A 23,901-nucleotide genomic window follows, 5' to 3' on the forward strand; every position below is an offset into this window, starting at 1 on the left:
GCCGGGCAGTAGCTTAGTCTCTACCTACACGACAACACCACACCACCCGAATGTATCCCCATAACTCGTGAGCCATTTGGTTTTCATAAAAAAATAGATATGTATATATATTAATTAATATATATATATGCACACGTGTCAGACGAGGTTACAGTAAAAATAAATGAGTCATTGGGAGGATTGATTCGCCGGTGAAAGTGAATTCGCAAAATAATGAAAAAATATATTAATTTTGTAAATTTGATGATCGTAATAATCGCGACTGAAGTGTTAATGTAAAAGTGAAGTGGACAGCGCAAAAGCCAAACATTTTTTTTTTGTGAATTTGTTAAAGAATACGCCATTTTGTGCTCCATTTTTCGCCTGAAAAATCGCCCACATTTCCCGATTATTCTACATCAAATATTGTTGATGTGTGATTGTTAATTTTGGCACCGAGATTTTAATCAATTGTGGAGGAAGAGTTGAGAGGAATAAATTATTTTCCTCGTCGAATTTATTCACACGGTGACACAGGAGTGTCCACGAAACAAGAGACAACAGTACGAGTACAGGAACGAGAGGGGGAGCACCAACACTATTTCAACAATTCTCCCACTGTGACGTTATTGGATGTGTATGTGTATGAGGGAATTGGGGGGGAGAGGAGTGGTTTAGTTGTTGCCTTTCAACGTGAGATAGTTTTGCGAACACCAACGGGCAAACACCGGGGGATAAAAAAAAATCTGAGCTTTGAACTTCTATCAGATGAACGAAAAAAATAAATAAAAAAAAATCCCTAACTCTAATTATGTTTAAATTATTTTTGTAAAACAAGAAGAGAAAAAAAATCAATAGCAGAGTTACGAAGTTCATCCCGTGAAAACTTGTGCTGAAAATTTTAAGTGATTTTGTGAAGTGAATTGAAAAACATTTTGTTTTTATCGCCCATTTATCCAAATAATTATTCGACAATTTTTATCAGTTCAACTGATTAATATTTTTTGAAAATTTATTTGGATGTGAAGACACACCCTTGAAGGATTTTCACGTATCATTCCTTCCTTATCGCCCGATATCTGCATCCTCCCAGTGTTATAAGCCTCCCCCTTCTCCTCAACCCTCGTCACTCACTTTATCCCATTCCGGGGCGATCATCACGCCACGAGAGTCTCTTCTCTGCTGCAACGTGTGTTTTCACCATAAAAAAAAATTTATAAATTCCCTGAAAAAGTTATTTTATATTATTTTATACATGAACAAATACAACAGTTATCATCGAATGAAGTACCACAACTCCAACAACATTGAACAACATCAAAGTGATACCAAGTGCAGTGTTAAAAATCAAAAAAATCCCACCCCAATTATCACAACCATCGGCTTAGTAAATTGAGAAAATTGTGAAGTTTATAAACCAGCAATTGTATTATTCTTATCAACGATTACAAGAAAGCAGATAAAAAAAAATTTCAAACATGTCGGTGAGAATGGAAAATGTCGCGCAACCGAGGAAGCTTAACTACAAAATGATGGTGAGTCTAATGGCTTTAATTTATTGTTAAATATTGAAATTATAGAGTTGTCAAATTCAAGATGGAAGGGTGTGTCATCGGTGGAACAGCATTGTACGAAAAATCAGTGAATTATTTTGCTGATTTTTCACGGACACGGAATAAATGAGGGGAGGTGTGCGATGGCCGATAGATCGTTGGGGAACCGGCGTAGTTTGACAGCTTGCCGCGGGGCGTCTACTGTCCCACCCATGCCCCCTCCCCTCTTCACCCCTCTCATCGCACTCACCCCTTGCCCTCCCCCCCTCCTTGCCACTCTCTGGATTTTTACATTTTTAAATGCACTGACTGAACAACTGAGCGAGAGCAGGACAGAAGAGAACAGATCGGAGCAAAAAAGGAAAAAATTTACCCAGTGGTTATCAAAAATATATATTTTTTTTTCTTCAACTGGAGGGAGGGAAGTAAACACGAGTTTATGTACATGATTGCATTCCACCGAAGGGGAAATACAGTAGGGAGAGGGAGATTTTTTTTTTCACTTTAATATTTTACACTTCCGGTCGCACGAAACGAGATCTGATGTGAGGAAGTTGTCTATTTAAGTTTTGTAACTCTCCCTTTAGAATTATTGGAGTAAATATTTTCTCTTTTGGTTTTTCGAGAAATTTTATTGATGGATGATTGTTCATTGAATGGCTTTAATTGTCATTGAATTATTGGGGGAGGGGGCTTTATTTGCCAAGGGTGGTATTGCGGAGATACACGAGAATTGATCCAAAACGGTCGAGACGTGAGTGTCACGTAGTCGTGGAATTCACCGGGTGCAGTTAAGTTTACTGGGGTTTTAGTGGGTTTGTGAGGATCAACGGAATGATTTTATACGGTGGTTAGGTTGTAGAGGAATAAATGACGGTTCTGTAGATGGGTGAGGTACAGATTCATGATGTATGAGTTTTAGTTTTTGGAAGAGTAAGATAAACCGGAAGTCGCGCACGTTTTTCGGTATTGATTGTGGAGTTCTTGAGGAGTTATTCATGATATCTCCTGATTTTTCATGTTTTATGGGACATTACTGGGATGCCATGGATTCGAGGAACTTTGGGTGGACATAAACCAGATGGTTTTGACATTATTCAGGGACTCAAAAATTTTCATGGTCGTGCGTTTCTTTTTCTAAAGTGTTGGTCAAATTTTGTCAAATTTTGTCAATTATATCAATCGTTTCTCAGAAATCTGTAAACAACTTAAATAATGAAGAGATATCGAAAATGAATCTTTGAAGTGGAGTGTTTCAAGGGAAAATTCAATTAAGAGCGCATTTAGAAACAAATATTTAGAAGATTTTATGTACATTTGTGAAAACTAATGCTTCTTCTGAAAATAACTTTTCAAGAAATGCAAACACATTGTAAATACACAGTGAAACCTTGTACTTATTATCTTATCTATGAGGCTACTCTAATTACCAAAAAATACTTAAAAAACGCTTCTGTCGATTAAAGTCGACGGTTTTTCAGACATGCGTTGCATATTTTTTGACAGCTGTTTTGATTTTTTGATTGAGAAGGGGCAATCAAACTGCGGAATCCCTAGAGTTGTTATAGTACAATACCAGATGTTGTCCAGATAAAATCCTCTTATTGACTGTCGCCATTGTTGATTTTCTTTTCAGCCGGACGATAACATATGTTTTCAATCTATCTTCCTTATCCACTAAAGTAAAGTTTAAGTAAAAGTTTGAGTAAAAATCCACTAAAGAAAAGTTTTTTACTTAAACATATTGTTTCGGAGGAAAACATTATGAAATATTTGTTTCTAAGAATCGTGCTTAAGCTCACAACCAATCAAATCAAAAAGTCATCCATTTATGACTTATTCGAATCTAAATAACTTCGTGAAGCTGAACCGATCAAAGAATCATCTTCAGACAAATTTTGAAATGCACCAACATTTTAAATAACAATATTTTTGGACAAAAAAAATATTTCTACATTTTGTTTTCGTTATCTTACATCAGTACCAATTTTCATTGTCACCCAACTAATCATCAACTCATCTCAATTATAAATTATTCAAATTTCCATGAAAATGGCCACGATGGGAAGGTATTTTCATTAAAACAATTGCAAAAATTTCCCGTTCGTCTTGTCTCCGATACAGGAAGAATTGACTTCTCTTTTTCATTTTTCTCTCTCGTTCCACTAGCGAAGGCCAAGGCGGTTCTCTCGCCGGCCGGTCTTGTTCGCTCGATTGCTCGCATTTTCAAGATGGACTCTTTCCTCTGTACTGGTCGGTTGCCTCTCCCCTCCAATTTCCTCTTCCTCTCGTTCAATTCTCTCTTCAGCAATTTTTAAACAGACATGTAATCCGGGAACTCTGCCTCATCTCACCTCGTTAATCCTGTACCGTATATCTTCATTGGATTTTTTTTTTAATGATGGAAAAGTTACCCTTTTCGCACAATCATGGGTATAAGTTGTATTGCAGGTTGACACGTCTTGAGATTTTCCAGGCTGAAAGGACATTGACCTTGATCGATAACCATTCGCGGGGAAGAAAAACGGGGAAATGTGGAATAGGGTGGGGAGAAGGGGAAAAATGGATGAAGGGACAAAGTGAAGAAGGGGGCGGGGGGGGGGGGAGCGGTTTAGGGAGGTTGATAAAGGGGTGGAGGCAAATGGGGGTATTGAACCCTGGAATTGGAAATTCATTGCATAACGATCATGTTTCCGAGTGAAGATGATTTAATTGAATTTAAATGATTGAAGAAGAAACTGGAAAATTTTTAAAGGACTTGCCTTGTTTTTGCTAATGAATGGAAGCTTTGGTTTTTTAATTATTTGAGTGTTTGGTATTACAGGATTAGGAAATTAAGTATTTAAGGAATGTGAATCGTTTGGGTATTATTTAAACATGATTTTTTGAATATATGAGTGAACTTCTAGTGATATTTATGATATTTATTGTAGAAGATATTTATAAACGAGAATTGAGCCATTTTTTTCATTTTTTTTTTGTTTGAAAAGTGTAAAGCTTTGAGCTTTAGGAAGAGAAATTCTTAAAACTTCCGACGGTGCTTTTGAATTTTGAAAACCGTGCGGGAATCTTTGATGATGAAAAAGGTAGACATGGAGATGAGCAAAATATGACCTTAAAAATACGGAATTCAGATTTTCTGCAGTCCAATTTCAAAAAAATTTAACTGATGAATACCACTTTGTTTTGTGAGATTTAAAGATATTGAAAATATTTTTTTATTCTTCATTTTCTTCGCCATATGTCCACCCTCTCGGAATTGGACAGATACTGAAAGTTAAGAATTTATAAAGTTTTGAAGCTCTGGTGTGATATCAGGAAAATTTAGGGAGCCACATGCGCCGTTGGATTTTTAAAAATTTGTAAAGTTGTAGGTTCAACGCTATGAACGAAGACGAAAGCTAAGACATAAAAGGGATAAGGGAAGAAAAGGGAGTGACGCTTACGGACAGGGTTAGGTTAGGTTAGAAAGGTAGTAGGCGGTGCAAGAATATCGATTATATAGTGGTTGCGACACGCTGCTGCTGCGCCGGCTTTGCAATGAGACTACTTCAAAAAGCCATTCATTCATTAAAATCCTGACATACTATGAACTGCTCAAAATTAATTTTTATATTTTTTCCCTCCAACTGAGCTCATGACCTTAAAGAGTCATTGCTTATGTCTCTTCATCATTCATTTCTTTTGTTAATTTCTGGGAAACCACAATTTATAATCACTTAATGACTCAAAAATTTTCATAGTTGAGCGTTTTTTTCTTCTAATTTTTGGTAAAATTTTGCAAACTTTTTTCACTGAACGTCTGGTCCTTTTCTGGAACATTTTGGACTTTTTCCGAAAAATTCCCTGAAAAAAAATGCGCAACTGTTCCGTAATTTTTACCGAATATTGTTTTAATTGACAAATTACGGAACAGAAACGTAATTTTTCCTGAATTTTTCTCTTCGTCCAGAAATCTCACAAATAATTCGAACTGTGGAAAGATATCGCCAATAACTCCTTAAGATGGATCTTGAAGATCGATGAAAATCTCACATCAATAATTATTTATGATTGAAGAGACCCAGAGAAAGTCTCGGGGAATGTAAAAAAAGGAATTGTAAAAAAATCGACGAACTGAAGCAGGATCTAACATTCACCTAGATCATGAGAGGTCATAGAAAGTCCGCACATGGCTCCATTTATTCCCACTTCGCATCGAGTAATGCCTTTAACCAGTCGTGTGAGGAGAGTCGCGAAAATAAAATCCAAAGATTAATCGAGTTTTCTTATTTTTAATAATCAAATTATCGTCCGCAAACAACATTTACCAATTTACCGACTATGGAGACTGGGGAGAGTGACCTCTAGGACGTGAGGTCACAACGGCTAGACCACTTGTCTGATTTTTTTTCTCAATTTTCTAACCACAGGTTTATTCCTTCATGCATGAGACTTTTCTCATTAATCAATACAATCGCCATATGGTTAAATTCCTGGCGGGAAATTCAAATGTGGCGCCATCAATATTATTCCATGCAAAATAATTAAATCCTAACAAACTCTATCTCTTTATATTCACCGAAACCTTAATAGTATTTCATCTCCAAACATAAAAATTTTGGAAAACAAAAATAAACAATTCCGATATAAACAATTGTCTTCTCTTTTCCAAGAAAATAGAGTTTCGCAGTTGGCTATATTCTTTTGCATTATGAGACTTTCATTGTGTCTTTCTGACTCATCTAATTATTAATTCTTAATCCAATCAGTCATATGTGTGCATTCGGCAAATGCAGAGATCACTTGATTCCCGAGTGTTTAAACAATTTTAATCAAATAAAGTAGCCTATGCAGAGGCGCATTGACCACGTGATTATGAAGTCTTGCGTACGTGCCTTTCTCCACATATCAATCTCACCAACCCGTTAAAGTCGAGGTTGTACGTACGACTGCAGAGTCAAGTTCAATAAGCTGCTATGTTGTTCCAGCACTGTAGCACTGACTTGCAGTCTACTATTCAAATGGTTTTATCATTCAATAAAAAAATTGACGTCTTGCATAGCGTCATAAAGTCAAACTTGAGGAGGTGGAACTGCCTGCAGTCGTCCAAATAAGCTCAGGGGCGGCTTGAACTTGCATCATATGAAGACTAGATAATTCAACCAAAGCTTCTCTCGTCGTAGGAGCTCAACTTCCGGTATGAAGTTTCATGGTCTTCATTATTAAATTATTGATGTTTCCATTTTTTCAAGGGAATGGTAGGTTTTAGGGCGAGAGCTACAGGAAATTTGGGAATTATTTTTCCCAGTGATTTTTAATTTTTCGATGTTTTAGGGCGAATGCTAATCCGTTGATGAGGATAAGGAAAGTTTGTGGTTGTAGAGTCGGATAAATACATTTTTTAAAAGACTCGAAGTTGGCTGCAGTTGAAGGCATTGATTAGAGTTTCGTTGGGTAATTAAAGTCAACTTCAAGTGTTATATGGACGTATTTGAGCGATTGGGGATGTAGACGAGGTAACGCCATCTATTAGTAGTAATAGTATTAACTATTAATTAGTTATAATACTATTAACTAGAGAAGAATCAATCTCCTCCTGCGCGCCATTACTGTCCAGTAATTTTAAATTTGACGCTATGAATATCAGTCAATCAGAAATTTGTGTCGTAGAATTTCGATATTTTCGATTCGATTCTAGATCGAGGTGTATGTACTATCTCATTCTCAAGTGATTATTTTAATTTCCTTGTCTTGTATTTTATAGGAGTAAAACATTTATTCTTTACTAGCGATGCACAACATCGATTTTTCGATGATCGATCCCGATTTTTATCAAACAGCGTGCTTCCCTAAAAAAAACCCGAATTGTCGAGATTTTCCATTCGGCAGATAGGTTTTTACGAGATTTCCCCTTTCGTTGACCTAATAATTCTAAAATTGTAAATGCGACCATTTTCCGGAAGGCACGCAACATCAAAAGCTAATACAATTAATGCAGCGGAGTCCAAATTGGGCGATGGGAACGCAGCGAAAAGCTTTCAGCGCAGTATTTTTGAAAATCCAACGCTCACTCAATTAAAAAAAAACAAAAAAAAATAACCACTCGCAGTATACTTAAAATAAACTTTAAAATATTTATTGAGAGAGTAATTATTTAGTGCATATTATGACTAGATGTTCACCAACATGATCCCGACATCATCCAAAAAAGGACAGGAATTCTCACCCTCGAAAATTCTATAAGTTTCGCGTGCAATCGCCAAATTTGTAAATTTATCCTTTTCTTAAAATATCAAATACATCATATATATACATATATATAAAATATATCATATATATATGATTAGATATTATATATGATATATTTTATATCATATTAGAAACATGATTTGAATTTTTAATTTCAAAAATTGTGTTTCTATTCTCGGCCCTCTAACATTTTTTATTTTTAGGGCCCCATAAAAAAATCACAATTTGACAACTCTGTTCCATGATAAAACGTGAATAAGTACGAGGAATTCCATCTTTTCAACTCAACCTTTCAATTTTTTTTTCTAGGCTACAAATGGGCCAAGACCGACTTACGCGGGTGCCAATAATGGTAATGCGAGTAATGCCGGTGGTGGTGTGGGAGTTGGTGTAGGACCTACGGCTGGTGGGCATGGACTAAAGGGGAGTGCTGGTGGTGGACCCCGTGGTGGTAATCCGGTACCGTACCGAGCAAGTGGTGCTGGAGCCTGGGGCGCTGCACCATCGCATGCAGCAGCCGCTGCGGCTGTTACTGCTTATGGATCATATCCTAGATATCCAACTGCGGCTGCAGCAGCAGCACAAATGCCAGTTGGACAACAATTACCGTCAAACGCTAATCCTTACGCTGCGACTGCTTATACACAGCATGCATCAGTAAGTACTTCATTGATTCTTGTTGATTCTGTTGAAAAGGGGGAAAAATGGAGGTCTGCGGTGGCATATTGGCCAATAAACGTTACGGCCCACGTGGGTCATAAATTGGTACAGTATTGGACGATTAGATGGATAGAACCGTATAATTTTACTGATCCATGCCAAGGACTATTCCTGCTCCTGTTGATTTGTTTATTTCATAGAGAATTTTGTAAAGATGCTGTCCATTTATTCAGACACAGAGAGAAATTTCTAAGAAAAATTGTAGCACTAACACGAGAAAAAAGAGGTGCGAAGTGGTGATTCACAGGAAAATTCCAGTGCTGGGACTGGAAATTTTACTGGTATTCACGTGTATTTTTCCTCAATTTGTAAAAAAATTTTCTAAAACCCCCAATAAATTTAACCGAAAAGTACGAGTAATTTTACTCTAACCCCATTGAATTTTTCTGTAACGGAGGGATTACCATTTTCTCCAGTACTCGTACTGGAACTTTTATAGATAATTTCTTTCCATGCGCCAGTGAGGGATTCCATGGGCGTCATTCTCCTCTCAAACTAACCTCTCAAAATTTTCTGGTACAGTTTTCTCCTCATATTTTTTTTAAAATTTTTTTTCATAAAACAAATATATTTATTGTGCAGTCGAGTATTTTATTTCCACGACAATCTTTAATATATTGATCCTATTAATAACATGACAATTTAATATTGAGATTGAAATGTAAAACTACAAAGTTTAAATGATAAAATCATTGTAACCGAAGTCTCGAATTGGATCTCTGATTTAATTGTGGAAATGATTGGTGATAAGTGATTTTGAATGCAATGAATAGTTGCAGTGAAGGTCGTCTTTAATAAACTCTATCGCAATCGGGAATTAAATGAATATTCCAAGAAATTTCCTACTGATGAAACGTGTCCCCTGAATGCGTAATCAAGGACAATGGAAAATTGAATTTCTGATAGTTTATCACGCTGTTACTGTGAATTTTCTCGGCCTATTGTTTGTTTACAGTTTGAACTCAAAAAATTTAAAGACATAATTGATTTTCAGTACGGAGGACAAAGAGTACCAACGGCTTCGTCACCAGCAAATACAAACAGTAGTTCCAGCAGTGCAACTGGCAGTCAGAGTGGCACAATGAGTACGAATCTTAGCAACAATGCAATGCAGGGACAACAGCCAGAACAATTGTCGAAAACAAATCTATATATTCGTGGGCTGAGCCAAAATACAACGGACAAAGATCTCGTCAACATGTGTTCTCAGTGAGTTTACACCCAAAAAACTAATTAATGTCCTACTCTGCAAGCCTCTCGTAATTGAAATAAAAATATAGTTCGTTGGCCGAAATTTTTTTACCTGAATTATTCCTCATCATGACAACTGGCCAGTCAATTTCTCCAATTGTTGCATTTTTTTCATTCCCATTAACGATGTAAACTCAGTCACGGAAATGACATGTAGCTGTGCACTTTTTCATGTGGATCATAATAATATTGAGACTCGTTCTAATCGACATTTTCATTTGATTAAAAGAATGAGAGATTCTGCATTTGTTTCTTCATAAATGATTCAGTAGATCTTTGTAGTTTGTTCAGTAGATTCAAGCGTTGCTGGCTATATTTTGAGCAGAACCATAATACATAGTTCATTCATGCTTAATGTCTTGCAATGCTGGAAGTAACATAAAAAACGGTCAAGTAATTTCTCACACATTGCATAGTCATGATAATGTCTTTCAAAGTCTGTAAATGACGAATATATAATTGTTGGTGTTCTATTACAAATAACTAATGACATATTCTTTATCTTTATTTTTTTTCAGATACGGAACTATAACTTCCACAAAGGCGATTCTGGACAAAAATACAAATAAATGTAGAGGTACTTGGTTGAATTATCACACTTTTAAGTTGGTCTCATTTATGTCACTGTTGCCATTATTTCCTTATTCATTCCGATTTGTAGTTTTTGTTGCTATCAATGCGCGAGAAAAAAGATACTCATCCCTTTCATCCGCCATGAGTCATTTCCTTCTTATATTACTCACCGAATGATACATTTCTTCAAATTCTTCACATGACGTATATTAATCTCCTTTTTTTTTATTAATTTTATTTAAGTTCAACTGTTTCTCCCGAATGCAATTTACGTAATTATTAGGTGAGAATAAAATTCACTGATTAAATAGTGGATACGGTAAATGTCGATATCAAAAATTCTCCATACTGAATGTTTATTCTTACTCATTGCAAAATTATTATTCTCCTCCATAATCTCAATAACAGAAGAAACCATAAAGAAAGTAGTGGATCATTATTTTTTGATTGAATTATATCCAACCTAGATTGGGCGTAAAATTGCTCGTTTGGACATAATTTTTTTATTCAAGAATTTTAAAAATCATGTGGTTTTGAAATGAGTACTATTTCCGGGATACTTTAATGCGAAGAATCACATTAAATTTTTTTTATCAGTCAATTCATAGCAATTCATGGAAAACCCCTCCCTACGACGTCTCCCCCACAGGCTGATCAATCAAGAACTAGAAAGTTTTTTTTTCCATCGTTCCTTCTGCCCCCACTCTTCCCTGCCATTTAAATAATTAAATTTTTTTAGTTCTCATTTCCATGGAATCATTTAAGATTCGATGATGTCATAGGTACAGCATTGTTTCTTTTGGCTGTATATAGTCTCACTTAGTTGATTACATTGTGGATAGGCAGCCAAAATATAACTATATATTTCTTCTTAATGATATTATTGATGATGCTTAATGATATAAATTTACGAAATTTCTATAATTACTCCTCGGGAAGAAAACGGTAAATCGATTCAATTTTTATTTGAGCAACTTTCGAGTCATTGATATTAAAAAAAAATCTATTGCGTGACGCTGCCTGTAAACACCTCAGAAGTTCTCTTTTTAAAGAAAAATTGTATTTCAATTTCAAAACAGACAATCTTAAACAGAAAATGCTCATACTCCATCTACCTTTTTGAACGATTTACCCTAAAAATTTAAACAAAAACTGTCCTGTAAATATTTTATACGAGAACAACCTTAACTCCTCGTGAGAGGATGTCCCTCTCGCTGTGACCTTTTCCCTCATTTACGAAGAAAGTAGTTCCTCCTAAACTGCGAGATATATTTGAATAAACATTTGGAAAGTTGATAAAATATCTTTCCATGGAACTACTTTGTTGTCCCAGTTGATGCTTACAGTTCGCAGTTCGAAAACCCTGTACCCTAGAGTTTGAAAGAGTAGATAGACATAAATGAAGTTCGACGAATCGAAATATCTTGAAACTCGTAAAACTGATTCCTAATTGGTAAAAAAAAAATAATAAATTTCAATTTCAGGTTATGGCTTTGTAGATTTTGAGTCACCGGTGGCGGCAGAGGGTGCCGTGAAAGCACTGGTCGCCAAGGGCATCCAAGCACAGATGGCGAAAGTGGGTATCTGGTTGCATCGTAGACTGGCCAGTGTACGTTGGTTGTGCATGCAAGTACAGTAATACCAGAGTAACAGTAAAACAACCTCTTTTTCTTCTTTTCTTTATCCTTCAGTTCCTTCTCCCCCTTCGGCCATTCTAATTATTTTATTTATTTACTTATTTATTTATTTATTTATTCAGTCATATTCTTCCCTACCTCTCAATATCTACCAATATAACCACATCCACAACTCATAGTCGTGGTCGAAGGTCTGTATGTTGTTTTCAACATCATACATCAGTTGTCAATTTTCGTGTAATATTTTTACGAATATAAAAGGTTTTTTTTCTCCGAAAAAGCTGATAAGTTATTGCAGATTGTGACTCGACATCATTTTATGGAATATAAAGAGAATTTCTTGAATTTGATTTTTATGTGACATTGGGCATATTCAAGTATCTCAGACCCGTCAAAAAATTTATTTCCTGTTGGAATAATTTAGTAAAAAAACGGAATAAAACACTTTTGAAAGATACATTTGCTTTCTAGCATTCTGGTGCTGCTTTTCATATTCAAATTCACAATTTCGCGTTTTGCTATTTCTTTATCGCGAAGAGCGAACAATATTTAAAAGATAAATTTCTTCATGTTTTCTATCTATACTCATATATTTTTATTTTACCAATATTCCGAGATGGGAATTTTATGAGTCCGTAAAAACGAGTTATTCGTAAAATAGTAATGGCGATAATTTATTTTTTTTTTGTCATCTCTACACCTGTCGAAAGTAATTTTTATTCTTAAACCACAAATGTATCCCGTCTTTTCCTTCCGCTTTCATTCATTCCCCTACACAAATTTCTCAACAAATTGAAACTTACCTCTGTCGATGCTTGCTGCTATACTTCGGCCAAAAATATACATGAAAATTGAACCAAAAAACCCCGCTATTTCTCAATATTTTTGTAAATTGAATTTATGCAGACATGAATTTACTTCGAATCAATTCCTCCGTCTCAAAGTATTTCTACAATAAAACGACATCTGCCATACATTTACGTATTTGTCTTCGAAAAATTGTACCCAAAAATAACTCAAATTGTCGAAAATTCTCAAATTTTTATCGACGTATGGCAGCACAGAATCTTCAAGCAAAATTTCAAAACTAAAAGACAGCAGTTTCTCGAGAGTTTTCGAACTTAAAAAAAGAAAACAACATTCTGAATTCATTTATGAAAAACAGATAAAGGAATACAGAGAATGATTGGACGTTTTCCACTTTAAAAAAAGAATCAACAAAGATAGAATCATATGTTCTTGTAAAATTTAAAATCTACGAAACAATTTACTAACCCGGAATGGTTATTAAAATTTTAAAAATACATTACATACCCAGGCCAGGCTGACGATGTCTCAAATCGCATGTGATATGATTAAAAAAGACTGAATGAACCAGTACGTTAACTATATATACTTATATCCATAAATATATATAACTTTTATTTTTTGTTTTTTTTTCCCCTTCGGTGTACACGCTGAAATAATTATCAATTGCCAAATGTATATCTCAGCCCATTAATTTATACTGAACAAAAAAATACCTACCAAGGATGGAGCAAAAAGCACTATTGAATATTCATAAATAAGTACTTTGTTAATGTAAAATCCAAGTCACATCTACAATCTGTCTGTCAAGTTTTTCTCGCCAGTGACATACGAAGAAAAATATGGATCACCGTAGGATCATAATGATCTAGGATGAAATCCAGCTTGTATGATAGTGCTAAATACTCGAAATTTTATAATTCCGTATGATAACGTGTTAAAAAATTGATAAAGAAACTGAAATAAGTTTCCAAAACCCTCGCAAAATGGACCATTTTCTGTTTGAAACGATTGGCTGATGTCAGCACTTGAGAAATTATGTGTAAAAGCTTTTTGATTGAAATCTGTTTAGGGGAAGGATGAATCCTAATGAATTATTTGGCTGTGTAAAATCGCTTGTCTATTCAATCCAAATATTCTCAAATTGCAATGTGTTCATGTTCAATGTGACAGAATTCGGTGAAATTGCTGAATGTGCTTGGATTGTAATTTTCCTATATTTTTCGAATTATTATAAATTTCCTTACCTTCGTAGGTATTTTTTCGAATGGAAAAAAAAAATCAAACAACTATGAACTACCGATGTATATTTACTGCGGAAAATCAATGAACAAAATCTTGAGTATAAAATTTACTATAAAGAAATATGAACGCCATCAAGCTTGGCTTTTATACCATAATGTTTTCATTATTTATTCTGTTTTTGTGTTAATGCATTCGCAAGATTGAAGTAAATTGTCGTAAAGTATAAGTATATTCAAAGTAATCGTAGTACCAACTTTGATTGACAATTTTATTTCTCTCCAATTTCATTTCCAATATTCATTTTTTTGTTTATTTATTCGATTCGAAATTCAACTTTCAGTTCCAATTTTCGAAAAGCAAAATTCTTTAGAACCATCAAAATGAGTTTTGAAATAACAATAAGTTATCAATAATTTCTCCTTGCCAATATTCCAATATTTGAGTGAGTATTTCATCCGCCGATCGCTACTTCGATTACTGATGGTGTGGTATCGGCGATAAACTTCAATCATGATTATTAATGCATACAGTAATTCACAATTCTTCTCTATCAATATTTAATCTGAGGAGAAGTTTAAAAATATGAATTGTGATTACTCGTTGACGAGATGAACGGATAATCTGTACCTGTAAACATCGATTGAAGTAATAATAAAAAATGTCCCACTTCGGTTACAAATCGATGATATGGCAATCTTCATTTCGCTTCACTTTTATTCGACGATGCAAATACTCGATAGATGAATGATAACGACTAGAATAGGGGTAGCTTTGGAATTATTACCAAATGGAATTATTTTGAAACTCATTTTGAAATAAATTCTTACGCAATTGATGCCATGAAGCATGTCAAAGAAGTCTTTACAGAAATAAACAGAACACCAAACTGGAATTAATGTTTTTACGGTTAAAATCAATTGTCGCTAATTATTCGTTGTACATATTTTGCCGAGGCGTGCGAAAAAAAACGAATTGAACAATCTATCATTATCCCAATTGGTCTTTCCTAGATCTATCATTGTAGATTTTGCAACTGATTTTATTTCTTCAATCTGTAAGTGAAGAAAATTATTGAAAAACAAACAATTAGAAGAGATTTTCATTTCTATCAAAGGCATCAATAGATAAAATTCTTGACTGAATGATGAATACTGAGATAAAAAAATTATTATATGATGATTTAGTTAGTTATTATGAATATAGGTAGAAATTGTCCAGATTTTTGCATAGAATATTATTTTTTGTCCATTAGCAACAGGAGCAGGACCCGACCAATCTTTACATCGCTAATTTGCCGTTAAATTTCAAAGAAAATGATGTTGAGGGACTTTTGGCGCAACACGGACAAGTGATATCGACTAGGATATTGAGAGATACCTGTGGACAGAGTAAAGGAGTCGGATTTGCTAGGTTTGTTCACAGACTATCATTACAATATTCTGTAGAAATAAATAGAAAATAATATCTAGACGTGAAGGCTTAGACATTATTTCTCGAGAAAACTATTCCACCTAAATGCAATGGTCTACAAAAAATGAATTTGATTACTTTACGGGGTACGTGATAGTCTTAAAGATATCACCCAAAATTATTCACTTTGGACGCAAAAGCTTTTGGAAAATTTTTATTTTTATTGATAAATTAACTAACATTTCGGAGCATTTAAGCTTCAAATTTTCGAAGAATCACGAAAGTTCAGAGTTTTTTGTTAATCTCTGTTAGAATTATAGCCTTTACTTACTGTTCTACAAGTAAATTGATATTATTGAATGATAATTTATATTTTCATTAATTCAGATGATTTTTTTCTGTGATAATTTAGGATGGAATCTAAAGAAAAATGTGAACAAATAATCTCCATGTTCAACGGTAAAGCACTGGCAGGCTCCAAGGATTTACTTTTGGTGAAATTTGCTGACGGAGGAAATAAAAAGAAACCTTACAAGAGTTCTTTGTGGCGAGAAACTGGAGAGGTTAGTATTTAAATATAGAAGGAATTCACTATTTTGACAATTTCCTTCTTTCTCATTCTTCAAATTCCAAACTTTTTGCCTTGAAAACTGTTTAACCCTTTGCATTCGAATTTGGATTTATTTTATGTTCGGAAGCATAAATGAGAAGACATTCTACATATCAAACCAATTAATTTCATTTTTCAAGACATTTTCGTCCCCTACACTTATTCAACGAATATATTTTTTCTCAATCAAGCGATGCACAAATTGCAAAGTATAATTCTAATTTGTCTGGTGAAGGATTATGATGAATAAACACATATTCATTCAATTTTTAGGCTTTGGCATTGAATTATGATCCGTCTACCGTGAGACAAAATGAAAGTATAATAGCTCAGATATTACCAGCTGGAGTGGCACAGTATAATCGTCATTACGGTCAAGCAGTGTCCGGTTATACAGTACCAGGCACCCCGTGGGTCGCCCCATACGTTTTGCAAACAGGACCGCCGCACATGCAACAGGTTGACGTGAGTTTTGATTAAAGAAAATTTATTTATATTCATTGTTCATTGGGAAAATTACCGAGGTTCTTCTGCTTCGATTTAACTAGATGATGCCATCGGCTGATCCAAGCAATCCACAGTACAGTATGATTCCACAGCTTACTACGCAAATGTCGACGCTTCATCTTGGAACAAACGTAAGCGATTTTCATCATTTAGATATGTGTGTGAGAGGGTGTACACTATTTTTGTTTTCCTAAACAGAAAAGTACCGCTAACTATGATTGCCTCCAGGGTTCCCCAACCGATTTTTGAATGATTCCAAATAGATCTAATCACGACGAAAAAAAAAGATGAAAAAAAAAACCCAATACCTTTCTTCGTTGTTGAGATATTTCGAAAAAAGTATTTTTGAACAAATACTGATTTCTCAGAAACAGCTTGACCAATAAAATTGAATATAAATTTAGAGGTAGACTCAACTCTTAACTGAAATCTGACAAAATTTCAATTTAAAAAAAATTTATTTATTCTATATTTTCTGAACGAAAAAATTACACACAACGATTTTCAAAAAAGTTTATATTTTTACATTTAAGACCATTCTACATGGTTTTCAAGCAAAATAAGATTTTTTCTGAGTCGAAATTGAACGATTGCAATGCTTCCATTCAGAAGGAAAAACCATTATTGCGAATAAGAGTCTCAGGTCGAAAATCGTCACGTTTGTTCTTAATGATTTCTGTATTTAAATTAATGGTTGGATTTAAAATGTGTATTATTTGTACAGTACATCACGGCAAGTCCACATCCATACTCCTTCCCAACTTACCCAGCGCCAAGCATCATCCACACGATGCCACTTGGTGATTCCGAGCAGACAAGTAATGCAGCATCGCCAGATGATTCTTATCAACAATACCAGGCACAGCAGCCCAAGTAGGCAACAGTTTATAGGTTAGATCGAATATAGTTTACTAGATCCCTTCAGGAAAAAGTTCACATTTCATCATTATCCGTAGGACACACTTTTAGGACACATCAAACGATATATCTATTTTTATTCACTTCGTGATGAACAATTTTCTGAAAAATAATCCAGAAAATTGGAGTTAGATTTCCCTAAAATTGTGTTAAAAAAATCGGAAATGTGGACATAATGTGAAAGGTATTGATATATTATTTATTTAATACCGAGTTGATATGATCAATGATTTTTTATTGCCTGAAATAAATTTCTTTGCACTAAATAGTTTTATGATTTTTTAGGTACGATTACACCGAAGCATACATAAGTTAGGGCAGCAGACGAAGAGCATGAAGAGTCATTACGCTGGAAAGATGAAGTAAAAAATGAAAAGAATCGATTGTACACACAAAAAAAAATTTACGAATTTTTTCCTTCTCGATAACAAAATATATATAATTCAATGAAAAATTGAGGATGAAATAAAAGAATGGTGCATAGAATGATTTTTTTCCGTGTAAGAGTAAAACAATACTGATGAGAGAGGAGGAGAAAATGTTATGAAAAGAGAAACTTGCCAGCCATCTTTTATACATTTTACCAAGGAGAAAAGAACAATAATAGTTAAATGGAAAAATTCACAGGAGTTAAGGTAGTATGAAAGTAGTTGATATTTTGCAACAAGTAGGTAAAAGTTATGACATGAAAAAATAAAAGGAGAAATAAATAGAAAAAAAAATTGAAAATGAACCATGAACGATTTGAAACAACAATTGGCGTCATCGTTTTCTTTTTTTTAGCATTATTATTGATTGATTAGTTCATTGTTTTTTAATTTTTTTTGTCGTATTGGTCGGGATTTAAACAAAATAAAATTCGAAGTTAAATCATTGAATTCACGATGAAATTGTCGATTTCATGATGACGATATGCTTCCAGGATAAATTTAAGTATTTACGCGTTTACAATGAGAAAAAAATATTGAAATAAAAATGGAAATAATTCAGGAAAGTGTGAATGACAAATGCGTGGATTACATATTTTACAAAAGGAAAGGAAGGCTAAATCATGTAATTAATTAAAGAAATGATAATGCTGCTCAGACGTTGGTTAGATTCAACAGTTTTCCATTCTTCCCCAAATTTAAAAAGGTAGAAAGACAAAATTAAAAAATACAAAAATTCAGAAAATTTGTCTTTTACAAAATTTCATAATTTTTGTATTTTGCATGGAGTTTTTCATTTATTTTTTACAACTGCAATTTGAATGAGAAGAGGAATAAGGTCAAATGGTACTAAATTCTGGGGACAGAAGTATTTTTATTAATTGAGTATTTTTTTTAGAATGGGAATTGAATAATGTTTTTATAAAAATCTAAATTTTCTTACTCCATTTTTTTTTACTCTGTTTCGTTTTGAGTTGAGACATTCCAAATTATCACCCTACTTTTTATTTTATTCTTTATTCCTGTATCGAAGTGGTAAAGGACTAGTGGTGAGTCGAGATTCTTCATGTACAGTACATTTTGCGAAGATTTGAATATTAATTCATATCTTGGAATATCGCAGAATGAATTTTTGTTGACTATAGGATTATCTGCAGAAAAGTCTGAACATTTTTCCTTGCTATCCACTAGTTCTACGGATATTGACAAATCAATTTGCAACATCTTGAACCATCTTCTCCGCTCTACTCTCCTTAATTATCAATTTTATTTATTCATTTTCGGGGGAAACAGGAAGGAATCTGAGGAGGAAAAAGCGGAAGTTGTAAACAAAATGATTATGACCACTGGGATAAAAGTCATTGAGATGAAAAAAAAAAATCATTTTTAATTGTACAGTGAAATAACATATTTTTTTTTATCATCGTGCCTTTTCAGATAAATACGAAGAGAAACGGAAGAAAAAAAATATGAAAAATTCTATCAGACTTGAGGGAAAAATCTAGTACCTAAAAAATTAAGGTGACTAACGAAATAAGGAAGCAATGAGGAAACGGGGGAAAAATATATTTTTACCAATTGTTGAAGAGAAACGAAATAAGAACTAAATCGAGAAATTAACAATGAAAATTCTCGAAGAAATTTTTCGATATCAACTTTCTAACTTCCAATTTTACGTAATTTTTTAACTACTTTTCAATAATTTTATTTATTTATCAATTTAAAAAAATAATAAATACGACATGTAGATTTTTTACGGTAGAATTTACAAGGAATTCGGGTAAATTGTGGTGAAAATTAAAATAATCAGTCGGAAGAAAATTAACAAGTTCAAGACTCTTAGAAAATGATAGCAGTGAAAGATAAGAATAAAAATTAGGGATAAAGAGATCAACCTTCTCTTCTTCCTCCTCCTCATCCCTCAGCTATAGAAAAAAACGAACTGAAATCATTCGATATCAACAAACAAATCGATTGCATCACTAATCAAGCCGAGGGATTTCCCTGCAAAACCCACAGAAAGGACAAAGAAATCATTGATAAGCAAAGAAGAGTAATTAAAGCTTTCTACCAAATAAAACAATCGAGTTTTTTCCTTGAACCGAAACTCGATGAAGACATGATTTTTGTATGATTGCAAGAGTGTGTGAATGATTGATTAGAACGCGATAGTGAGATGGGGAAAAAATAATAGTCTAGATAGTTTTCTCGAATGTTAAGGAGAAGAATCGAAAGAAAAATTATTGATTATCTGTCAAAGAATTCTTATGATTTCTAAAAGTTAGTGAAAAAAATGAACAATTGAGAATAAAATGGAATCAATTTTCGTACATCATCTAAAGTATCTCAAAAAATACATAACTTGAAAACATGAGGCTGCACTCATTATGGAAGCAGGAAAATTTCTGCTGAGAAAACCCTGAATAATAAATTCTGGATTCACAATGTCCAGTAACTTCCGCTATTATGACCATTAAAAATATTCATGGAGCAGGAATTTCACTGAATATCGAATGCGATCCATACTAATCTTCTACCTCTCACCGTTTTCATGATTCATGAGATATTAACTGAGATATGGATAGATGAAACAATGAAACAAATACCAATAATGGTTTTTCTAGTTTTTTGGACTAATTATGAATGTCAACTATTACTCTATGATAAGACAAATAAGGGGATATGAATCGTGAAAAAAAAAGTCACCAAACATCTTTAAGGATAGAAAAAAAAGGGAGAACAAAAAATAGAAAAAAAACGTATGAAAGATTTTTACACTGTTGAATCTTGAAGTAAATAATATATTTAGTTTATTTTGGTACATCACAATTTGATCGTGTATATGGGTAATGAACGAGTGATAAAGTTTGATCGACTGAGAGACATTTAAAAAGTTAATTAGAAAAAAAAAATAATTTAAAAAACAAAGATGGAAGATGAGAAATCAATGGAGAAAGAAAAGAGTGTCGAAATATTTTTTAAGGTACCGATTATTGTACTCGTGTATGAGTCATTTAAATGGTAAATTGATGATGATTAAGAACACAAAGAGATGACGAAGTGATGATGGAAAGTGGAGTCAATGATGTAACGTAAAAATAAATGTAAACGACTAATTCAAAATCCTGAGACTGCAAAAAAAAAATGAATAAATAACAAAACGACTGCGTCATGTGAGATAAATCTAGGAGGTCTTAGAAAATGATATAAAGAAACAAAACAAATGATTAAATTCTCATGTGATTGAATAGTAAATTTTTGCAGAATTTTACTAAAACGAAAAGTAAAAACAAATCTAGAGATCTTGTAATAAACTTAATTGTTAATTGCGACGACCAAAACGAGTTTTTTTGGTGTTTGAAACGGGGGCAAATGTAGACTTTGACTGGAATCGCAAAGAACAATGTTTTGTCTTTTTCAAGACAAATAAAAAGCAACAAACAAAATACTAGAGATTGGATTAATGGATGATGACGATGATAAAACGTCTCTTACTGTATAGGAAAAAAAAGAAGATAATGACGATGAATTTTTGCGAGTAGCTAGGGATCTTAGAATAATTTATAAATGATAAATGAAAAAGCAAGAATAATTTTGTTTTTTAAAAATTAGATTCTAATAAGTAAGAAAATGCCTAGATTTTAAGGATTATGTATAAGATAGATAGAATTTAGGATGTAGTTAGAATAACGACTGCCTCCTCTTTATTCGTTAGAATGAAAAAAAAAATGAAAATATATACCCGTTTCTATGAGAATGGACAGGCAAAAATCTGGCATGGTTCGTTTTATGGAATTGTTCAATTTTCTAAGCCATTCTCTAGATACTTTTTTTAATTTATGGGCGGGTATTTTTTTTTTGTTAGATATGTGAGATTTGAGGCATGTTTTGTGAATTGGGGAACGGGATTTTAATGAAGAATGGAGATGGCGAAACCGTTCAGTCTATGCACCTAGGGCCCGTCATGACTGACTGGTTTTTATTTTATGAATATATTAATGTGTTCTGATAAGAAAAAGTTATCTATGCTTAGGTAAAGTCCCTCGATATTCGACAAAAAATCATCAACTATAACCAAATTTCAAGCCCCCCCCCCCTAAACTTTGAAAAAAGAGAATTGTTTTTCTTTAGAACCCTTGCCAATGATGTCAGTGCAATGATGGTATAAATTTTTTTTAATAACATCTGAAAAATGAGTTGCGTATTTGGATTCCATTGATTGGAAATGGCACAAAAATTTGATAAGAAAAGCTCTCTTTCAAGCTGAAACTAAAACTGATTGAAATTTTAAAGCAAACCAATAAGCTAATTGTCATTGCGCATTTGTACACTTTAAGGGCATATGATTATGCCCTTACTATTTATGGGGCACCTCTAACGACCACACGTAGCTGTCGTCTTTTCAATCGCAGTTTTTTCCTTCCGATTTAAACAATTTTATGAAAGAAATACCAATATATTGCAAATAATATTCTAGCGATATCTTCGTCTTAATGGAGCACATCGATATAAATAGACGTGTTTTACGTACATTATTATTTCATTAATGAATAATTAGTTGAATCTATGAAGGAAATCGTACACAACAAAGTACATTTTTCAAGCATATAAAAATGAAAGAGGAACAAAGAACTGTTGTTGGCTGTGCTCCGCGGGTCGGGTGCTTGGGCTGGTCGGCGATGATAATTTTCATTTCTTCAATAATTTTATCATGGTGTGATGAAAATTTTATTTTGTGTACATTCTAATGAATGAATTCACAGTGAGATGGTGAAATGGAATAAGAAAGTGCTCGGCAAAACATACGCTCGATGGTAGAACTTTTTCAAATAACTTATCCAATAATTTCTAATTGAAATTAATCATCAAATCACCTTCTCTCTCTGCGTTTCCTCACTTCACTATAAAATTAGAGAAGAAAAATTCATGAATAAATAATTTTTGCTTCGAGTTTTATTCTTTATTAGAGTAAATAAAAAAATAGGATTCACGATGAAAGTTTACTTTCGAGGTGAAGAAAAGATAATTGAGGAGACAGAATTACTTTAGGAAATGAACATGAAACAAGAAAAAAAAACATGAAAAAAACCCAATTTTGTAGATTCTAGAGTCCATTGAGACGTTAGTCCTTAGGTTTTAAGGTTTAAAAAGGTAGTTAAAGGTAAACAGAACCGAGAGAAAAAATTATCGAAAACTTAAAAAAAAAACATACATTAAAAAAAGATTAAGGAATTTAAGTGAAGTGTAGGGTGTTTTTAAGTAATGTTTAAGATGCGAGAATGACTAGGATTAATTAAAAAAAAATTTCCTTTTCGATTGTATGTGAAAAAAAGAGAGAGATAGAAATGAGTGGTGGAGGGAATCACAGGAGAGATGAACATACGGCTTAAGAATTTTATTCTATTGAAAATAAGAAAGAAAGACGATGTGATGATGAATTAAAGACTCCTACGGTCGTTAACGGCTTTCGTTTCAGTTTCTCTTCGATGAAAAATTTAAAAAAATAAATAAACCTGGAAAATGATGTTGGATGGGTTAAAGACGAAGTGAAAGAAGAAAATAATTACATATTCTTCTCTGCGAATATTTTTATTCGCGACTGAAACGATGCTTATACGGCAATTAGGCAGGAGACTCTTTGTACAGTCTTTTTCCTTTTTTTTATTATTAAAAAAACTTTTCTTCTTCACCTCTTTTATTTTGTTATTTTTACGTAATTCATTGTTTTTAAAATAAAAAAAATGAAAAAAAAGGAATAGAGAGTAGATTTGTTGCAGAGAGACCGGATGAGTGGAAGAGTGTTTCTAGATTTTAAGGAAAAAGATGGAGTGATTAATAGCGAATCTTTTTATCTTTTTTTTTTTTGACAAGAATAGACTTGTAGTAAAAATGACAAGGAAAGAAACAAAATGAAGCATTGTTGTTTTTTTTTCTTTAACAGTCATTATTCCCTTCAATTACCGTTCGCGGTTTCCAATACGAAGATCGGGAATTCCAATCCATCTCCAGTCCTTAAGAAGCTCTACCTTTAG

General features: G+C 33.4%; 1 protein-coding gene across 8 annotated transcripts; it reads left to right on the forward strand.

Moving 5' to 3' along the window:
* The first annotated feature begins 27 nt into the window (after positions 1–27).
* LOC135161024 (protein alan shepard) lies at positions 28–23,783 on the forward strand. Of its 8 annotated transcripts, none has more exons than XM_064118266.1 (11): positions 28–1,514; positions 8,073–8,420; positions 9,478–9,692; positions 10,253–10,311; positions 11,792–11,937; positions 15,249–15,406; positions 15,819–15,969; positions 16,290–16,475; positions 16,565–16,654; positions 17,248–17,396; positions 17,727–23,783. In XM_064118266.1, exons 1-11 carry the CDS (start codon positions 1,458–1,460, stop codon positions 17,755–17,757), a joined length of 1,590 nt encoding a protein of 529 aa, XP_063974336.1. In that variant the 5' UTR covers positions 28–1,457; the 3' UTR covers positions 17,758–23,783. The 8 variants fall into 8 exon arrangements, with proteins under 8 accessions (XP_063974336.1, XP_063974335.1, XP_063974341.1 ...); XM_064118265.1 differs by having other exon boundaries at positions 29–1,514; positions 10,253–10,305; positions 16,290–16,481; XM_064118271.1 differs by having other exon boundaries at positions 30–1,514; positions 10,253–10,305; positions 11,792–11,883; positions 16,290–16,481.
* The last annotated feature ends 118 nt before the right edge of the window (positions 23,784–23,901 follow it).

Source organism: Diachasmimorpha longicaudata, chromosome 3, assembly GCF_034640455.1.
Source record: "Diachasmimorpha longicaudata isolate KC_UGA_2023 chromosome 3, iyDiaLong2, whole genome shotgun sequence".
NCBI classification, from domain to species: domain Eukaryota; kingdom Metazoa; phylum Arthropoda; class Insecta; order Hymenoptera; family Braconidae; genus Diachasmimorpha; species Diachasmimorpha longicaudata.

What these genes read in the sequence shown, in the direction of transcription:
- LOC135161024 (XM_064118264.1), top strand. Translation starts at nt 1,458, where the DNA reads ATGTCGGTGAGAATGGAAAATGTCGCGCAACCGAGGAAGCTTAACTAC. An exon ending in AAATACAAATAAATGTAGAG is followed by an intron (nt 10,312 to 11,791) that starts GTACTTGGTTGA and finishes TTTCAATTTCAG; the next exon opens with GTTATGGCTTTGTAGATTTT. An exon ending in TACCAGGCACAGCAGCCCAA is followed by an intron (nt 17,397 to 17,726) that starts GTAGGCAACAGT and finishes ATGATTTTTTAG; the next exon opens with GTACGATTACACCGAAGCAT.